The sequence below is a fragment of the Loxodonta africana genome, chromosome 3 (assembly GCF_030014295.1).
Source record: "Loxodonta africana isolate mLoxAfr1 chromosome 3, mLoxAfr1.hap2, whole genome shotgun sequence".
Classification (NCBI taxonomy): Eukaryota; Metazoa; Chordata; class Mammalia; order Proboscidea; family Elephantidae; genus Loxodonta; species Loxodonta africana.
In genome coordinates, this window is record NC_087344.1 from 18,206,636 (window position 1) to 18,214,534 (window position 7,899).

The 7,899-nt window shown below is 39.9% G+C and overlaps 1 protein-coding gene across 1 annotated transcript; it reads left to right on the forward strand.

The window, feature by feature from the left end:
• Positions 1 to 326: 326 nt before the first annotated feature.
• LOC100668418 (olfactory receptor 7G2-like) lies at positions 327 to 1,394 on the forward strand. The gene has a single exon (XM_010602228.3). The coding sequence runs from the start codon at positions 330 to 332 to the stop codon at positions 1,263 to 1,265; it is 936 nt and encodes a 311-aa protein (XP_010600530.2). The 5' UTR covers positions 327 to 329; the 3' UTR covers positions 1,266 to 1,394.
• The last annotated feature ends 6,505 nt before the right edge of the window (positions 1,395 to 7,899 follow it).

Here is a 7,899-nt window from a genome sequence, read left to right on the forward strand (position 1 = left end):
CTAGTTCTTTATTAAAAACTGCCAAATATTTAAAATGATCATAGGAGCACAGGTATTATTAAATAAAGAGAGAGAGAGACCAGCCATTTACCCCTTTCCAGAAAAAATAAACATTTACACTCAGCTCTATCAGATTCAGGTCTTTTTTAAAAATTTATTTAATAATTAAGTAATATATATACAGAAGACACAGTCTTTGTCATCTTCTCCATTCGTCTCCTTCTCTTCCACAGATGGTGTTTGCCTCTGGTGGCGAAGCTGCTGCTGGTCCAGAGACCACACATTTGATTGTCTTGTCATCCATCTTTTCCATCAGTTCCATCAACAATATGGAAGCCAGTAACCAAACAGGAGTTTCAGAGTTCTTTCTCCTGGGACTGACCGAGGATCCAGAACTGCAGCCCTTTCTCTATGACATTTTTCTGTTCATATACCTGGTCACCATCCTGGGAAACCTGCTCATCATCCTGGCTGTCAGCTATGACTCTCACCTCCATACCCCTATGTACTTCTTTCTCTCCAGTCTGTCCTTTACGGACATCTGTTTAAGTACAACCACAGTCCCAAAGATGCTGGTGAACATTGAGACACAGAGAAACTCTATCACTTATATAGGCTGCCTCACCCAGGTATGTGCTGTCCTAGTTTTTGGAGGTTTTGAAAATTTTCTCCTTGGAGTAATGGCCTGTGATCGCTATGTGGCCATTTGTCACCCACTGAGGTACACGGTCATCATGAACCCCCACCTCCTTGGCCTATTGATTGCATTCTCTTTGTTCATTAGCGTCATGAACGCATTGGTCCATAGTCTAATGTTGTTGCCACTGTCCTTTGGCACAGACGTGGAAATCCCCCACTTCTTTTGTGAACTTGCTCAGGTTCTCAAGCTCACCTGTTCCAATACCTTCATCAATAACATGGTGCTATATTTTATGACTAGCATATTTAGTGGTATTACTCTCTCTGGGATCATTTTCTCTTATTTGCAAATTGTCTCCTGCATTCTGAAAATACCATGTAGGACTGGAAAGTATAGAGTTTTTTCCACCTGTGGGTCTCATCTCTCAATTGTTTTCTTGTTCTATGGGACAGGCTTTGGTGTGTACATTAGTTCTGCATTTACACACTCTTCCTGGAAGACAGCAGTAGCCTCAGTGATGTACACTGTGGTCCCTCAAATGATGAATCCTTTTATCTACAGCCTGAGGAACAGGGACATGGTGGGAGCCTTGAGAAAAATCATTGGTAGCATACCTTCTTTTTAGTTATTGTGCCACCTGCTTTGAGCTTGGGTTTCTAGAAAGTAAAAAATAAAAGTAAAAGCAATCCTGGCAAGTCAGAATTCCTAACTTTTCCTTCAGCAAGTTCCTCTAAAATGACTAGATGACATAATGGCTGAGTGTTATATTAATGAGTGAAAATCGACTTCTGTATATTGACCCCCAATGGTTTACTTCTTCATAGCAAGCTCAAAAAAGTCTGCGGATGTGAAACTCTAATTGTACATATCCAGTCTTTAAAAATAACCCAAATAAACAGAACTTCACCAACGTAGATCCTGCCTCCTTTACTTACCCTGCAGAACTGCACCCGGAAGCTGCTATCTATAAAAAAAAAAAAAAATTTTTTTTTTAGATGAGATAAAACCCTGTAGTTCTAAAGGTCCTAGTGTGCTGTTGCCTTTGGAGTTCCTCTGACCAAGAAAGTATCTGCCTTGCTGCAGTAGGACACCTCATAGGGACACATAATCTCCCTCCTTCCTTCTGCCCTTCCCTAGGAATTTTCATGCCCTCTTCCTCTTCTGTTTTCTCCCTGCACCATCTGCCTCTGGAGGACCTCCTGCTGTGGGAGATTATACCTTATATAGAGCTGTCAATGTGTCAGCTCCAATAAATGGCTTACTGTTCAATTGCTGGAAACACAGGTGGCATAGTGGTTAATAGCTACAGCTGCTAACCAAATGTTTGGCCTTTGGAATCCTTCAGGTGCTCCTTGAAAACCCTGTGGGGCAGTTCTACTCTGTCCTTTAAGGTTGCTTTGAGTCAGAATTGACTTGACGGCAAGGAGTCTGTTTTTCTGTTGTTGTTCTTCAATGCTATCTCATGGTCATAGTTTTTTGATGCTGTTCATCATGAATTCCATTGAACTTGCTATACTAAGTGCATTACAATTTGGGGTTGAAACTCAATTCTGCTTTTTTATACATCTGCACTGTTTGACAAATGATTTCAACTCTATAAGTTAAGTTTCTTCAGCAGATTCCATAGAAGTAGAGCCTATGGAAGGGCTTCTTATTATAATGATGTTGTTAGTAGCCTTCTCAGACAAAAGCAAGTGGGAGAATATGGATAAGGCAGGAGGGGATGTAAGTAAGTGTGAGATCATAGCTAGAGAGTGCCTTCGCCCTGACCCAATGAAAAGGGTTGTGAATTGCCCCCCATACTTACCCTACTGTGTGACAAGACAGTTGACATTTCATGCCCCAATTCAGGAATTACTGAGATCTGTCACTGATAAACTGTCTTTGCACGGTAACATCAGTACCCACCATGCTCTTTCATCACCTATAAAATGATCTCTGTGATTTGAAATGATTATGAGATATTTTAATTTCATCATTTAGAAGAAAAAGAAGTGACTCTAATATCCTCAAGCAATGGAGTTATATCTCATTAAATGAAAAGGCCGTCAGAGGTAGGGAATGTACAGGAACATGAAAGTAGGCTTCTTTTAGTCCTCTGTTAGGTGGCTTCATCTTAGAACTGTGTCCCCTTGTGTCTCCTGATTGCTGCTGCAGATTCAACTGTCAGATCCACTTATAATGTCTGGAGAGAGAAAACTCGTCACCCTGCCTTGAGTCTATTGTTAATAGGCCTGTCCATGGAGTTATTCGAAGGTAGCCCCTTTCTATTGGGTTGAATAATGCCTCCTTCCAAAAACATTCCAATCCCTGGCAACTGTGAACTTTACTGATGTGATAAAAGGGTGAATGTTGTTGTCTATACTTTTGGTGTCATATTTAAGAAACCACTTCCAAATCCAAGATCCTGAAGATTTGCCCTATTTTTTCCTTCTAAGAGGCTTAGAGTTTCAGTTGTTGTTAGGTGCCGTCAAGTCGGTTCCAACTCATAGCGACCCTATGCACAACAGAACAAAACACTGCCCAGTCCTGCTCCATCCTTACAATCGTTTTTGTGCTTGAGCCCATTGTTGCAGCCACTGTATCAATCCACCCCGTTGAGGGTCTTCCTCTTTTCTGCTGACCCTATACTTTGCCAAGCATGATGTCCTTCTCCAGAGACTGATTCCTCCTGACAACATGTCCAAAGTATGTAAGATGCAGTCTCGCCATCCTTGTTTCTAAGGAGCATTCTGGTTGTACTTCTTCCAAGACAGATTTGTTCGTTCTTCTGGCAGTCCATGGTATATTCAATATTCTTTGCCAACACCACAATTCAAAGGCGTCAATTTTTCTTTGGTCTTCCTTATTCATTGTCCAGGTTTCACATGCATATGATGCCATTGAAAATACCATGGCTTGGGTCAGGCGCACCTTAGTCTTCAAGGTGACATCTTCTCTCTTCAACACTTTAAAGAGGTCCTTTGCAGCATATCCACCCAATGTAATGCCTCTTTTGATTTCTTGACTGCTGCCTCCGTGCTTGTTGATTGTGGATCCAAGTACAATGAAATCCTTGACAACTTCAAACTTTTCTCCGTTTATCATGATGTTGCTTATTGGTCCAGTTGTGAGGATTTCTGTTTTCTTTATGTTGAGGTGTAATCCATACTGAAGGCTGTGGTATTTGATCTTCATTAGAAAGTGCTTCAAGTCATCTTGACTTTCAGCAAGCAAGGTTGTATCATCTGCATAACGCAGGTTTTTAATGAGTCTTCCTCCAATCCTGACGCCCCGTTCTTCTTCATATAGTCCAGCTTCTTGGATTATTTGCTCAGCATACAGATTGAATAGGTATGGTGAAAGAATACAACCCTGGCACACAGCTTTCCTGACTTTAAACCAATCAGTATCCTCGTGTTCTATCTGAACAACTGCCCATTGATCTATGTAAAGGTCCCTAATGAGCACAATTAAGTGTTCTGGATTTCCCATTCTTTGCAATGTTATCCATAATTTGTTATGATCCACACAGTCCAATACCTTTGCATAGTCAATAAAACACAGGTAAACATCTTTCTGGTATTCTCTGCTTTCAGCCAGGATCCATCTGACATCAGCAATGATATCCCTGGTTCCACATCTTCTGAAACCACCTAGAATTTTTGGCAGTTCCCTGTCGATATACTGCTGTGGCCATTTTTGAATGATACTCAGAAAAAGTTTGCTTGCGTGTGATATTAATTATATTGTTCTATAATTTCCACATTTGGTTGGATCACCTTTCTTGGGAATAGGTATAAATATGGATCTCTTTCAGTCAGTTTGCCCAGAAGCTGTCTTCCATATTTTTTGGTATAGATGAGTGAGCGCCTCCAGTGCTCCATCCATTTGTTGAAACATCACAATTGATTTTGCGTTAATTCCTGGGGCCTTATTAATCACCAATGCCTTCAGAGCAGCTTGTACTTCTTCCTTCAGTACCATCGGTTCCTGATCATATGCTACCTCTTGAAATGTTTGAACATCGACTACTTCTTTTTGGTATAACGGCTCTGTATATTCCTTCCATCTCCTTTCGATGCTCCCTGTGTCATTTAATATTTTTCCCATAGAATCCTTCACTACTGCAACTCGAGGCTTGAATTTTTCTTCAGTTCTTTCAGCTTGAGAAACGCCGAGCGTGTTCTTCCTGTTTTGTTTTCCATTTCCAGCTCTTTGCATATGGCAGTCTTTGATTCATTTGGAGTTAGTTTTTGTATATAAGGGAAAGGTCCACCTTTATTCTTTTACACTTGGTATAAAAACAAAAAATTTTTTTTTTTTTTTAATCCAGTGGTCTCAGTGTCATTTTTTGAAGAGGTTTATTTGTATTTCTGTGGAATGGTGCTTATGCTACATGATCAGCATTTATATATGGATTTTCTTAGTTTTCCTCCCCCCACCCCCATCATTGTTCTTTGAAACTTAAATATGTTGTTGGGTGCAGCACTATCTCATTTTATTTTAAGTGCTGTATATTTTCACATTTAGAGTAATATGAAAGAAGTTCTTTTTTTATGCAGATGTAAATTTTCTAGCTGGTTTTCTGCTATTATAAATATAGCTATTTCAATATTCTCATTCATCTCTCCTGGTTGAAATGAGCAAGAGTTTTATAACAGAGAAGTGGGAAGTGTAGGTTGTTGGTGTAGAGGTGCACCAATTATCCTTTGAGTTGTTACACAGAGTTTTGTAAGTAGTTAAACTTATTTTCACTTCCATTCGATGTTCCTTGCATCCACATATGCAGCAATGCATTTTTGTTTAGTCTAACGATATGTTAAGCATAAAATATTATTTATGAATTTGTATATGTTTTGTTGTGTATATTTTCACCACAACAAAAAAAGGAAAATTGTTTTATTGATTACATTTATATTACTATGAAGTTGAGAACTTTTTCATATATCATGAGCCATTTATTTTTCCCCTTTTGCAAAATATTTATTTATGGTTTTCCTATTGAGTTGTTTCTTTTTTTTCTTCTAATTCATAAGCTTTCTTTATTTAATGGGGATGTTAATAATGTCAGTTACATACATTAAAAATTTATTAGGTGTGTGGCTTGTTTTGTACATCCTTTAGTGCCATTTTGGATAAACAGAGTGTTTTTTCTCTTTTCCTCTCTGTCATCCTCTCTCCTTTTGCTCCAGAATGCCCAGCAGGGTCAGTGGAGGCTGACATTGGGATTGTATCAAAACTAAGTTTTCACCTCTTCCCAGTCCTACTCCTTCCTTTCTCTTTCAAGGTGCTAATCCCAGGAGCAGTTTCAAATATACTTTTCTCATGCTAATGTCTGCTTCCCAAGGGAGCCCAACCTGATGCTATATAAAAGGAAGGACTGTCTGATGGTGATAAGAGCTATGGAATATACACCAGGAAAGGTAATAAGAAAATATGAAGCTTTTGCAGTTTTATATAAGACAGAAGAAACCTCACTGAGTAGTTTACTTGTGAGTGAAGACCTGCAGAAAGAGTGGAAGTCAACCTGTGGTTATACAGAGTAAGAATCAACCTTACTTTCCTGGAGTGAGACCAAATTTGGCCTAAAGCATTATCTTTCTTCATTCTTTCCTGGGTTTAGGATTTTTAAGAAATTCACTTAATAATTTTGCAGGAGTGAGAGTACAATGGGATTTTCCTTTCTTATGCTAACCATGTCTGCTTTTAGTTATCAAGGTCATGCTGGCCTTATATAATGTGATAGAGAACATTTCTTCCCTTGTATTTTCTAAAATTATTCTTTTAACTTTGTCCACACTCACATTACTCAGTTCTTTCCTTTCATTTCCATCTGAGTTCAGTCAGTCAAAAAACCTAAATGCACAGAGAAGCACCAGAAATTAAATCACAGAATATACTTATTGTGAGTAGACACTGTTCGAATGAGGCAGCATCAACCCAAACTAGAGGTAAGGTAATTTGAAGAGGGAATAGTGAAACATGTTATATAGGCCATTGTCATATTAATTTCTCAGGAGATAACATCAGAACACATGTAGGGTTCCAGGGAAGTCAGTTATAGGAATAGAGTATCTAAGGACATGCCATACGTTTTCCAGTCACACCCTGGGGTTCCTGCTGTTGGAAATTCACTACACATAGATAATTCTCTAAAATATCCCAATGCTGGAGGCAAAACAATCTCCACTAAGCTGCTTATTAGGTAATTGTGTGACCTGAGGTGACTTCAGGAAAACCAATTCCTTAAAAGCTTAAGGTTCCAAAGGACACCTAAGGGCTGATCTAGAAAATAATATTGGAGTCATTATTTCCTGTTCTTGAGCATACAGAAAGTGACTCAGCTAGAGCTGGCCTCACAAGGACACATCAATTGGACCCTGAGGTATAAAGACAATAGCTAGAATAATCTTGGAATATATAATTTAGGGAACATTTCACATAAACCAGTCAAGCAGAACACAAAAGACTTTCCACTCATCTTTTACTATTAACATTTAGTGAATAGAAAATTTGTTGGACTGATGAAGACCCTCCTGACTGTCATTACTGAGATCTGTACCAATTGTTGTTAAGAAAGCCAATTCAGGAAGTCAAGATGGCAGAATAGCCAGATGCTTCCTGCAATCCCTCTTACAACAAAGATGTGAAAAAACAAGAGAAACGAGTACATTTATGATGAGCGAGGAACCCGGAACATCAAAGACAAAGTTAGAAAATGGACTGAGCAGCAGGGAGAGGGTGAGACGGCTCAGAAGCAGAGAGATGTTGCCGGACCTGAATCACTGCATTCCTCAGACACCGTTCTCAAAAGCGGCTGTGGCAGGCTTGTAGTAGCTTTCAGCCAGAGTTTCCTTAGGGAGAAGCAGCCAGCCACACAGCCTACTCACACCTTCAGAACCAGAGAAGAACAGCGCGCTCGTCAAAAGCTAAGTACTTGCATATATTTGACTGCATCCCCTACCACCAATCCAGATTCAGTGGCTGTTGTTTTCCCTGGGCCTGAGATAGGCCCGGTTCAGCACCTGGAGCCATCCACCCAGACCTGGAGAAGGCATAAACTCGCAACTAGGGATAAAGATAATTTGCCGGCTCCATTAACATTCGGAGCTCAGGACTGAAGCAGCTCCTGTCCAGGCATAAACAGCCTGTGGACTTTGAATACATTTCCCCCCTGCACGGACATACACGGGTATATTTCAGGAGACTAGGTCCTTGTTGGCAGACTACAACTATTTCAGCTGTGTGGCGGAGAGGTGGGTTTTCGATGTTTGACA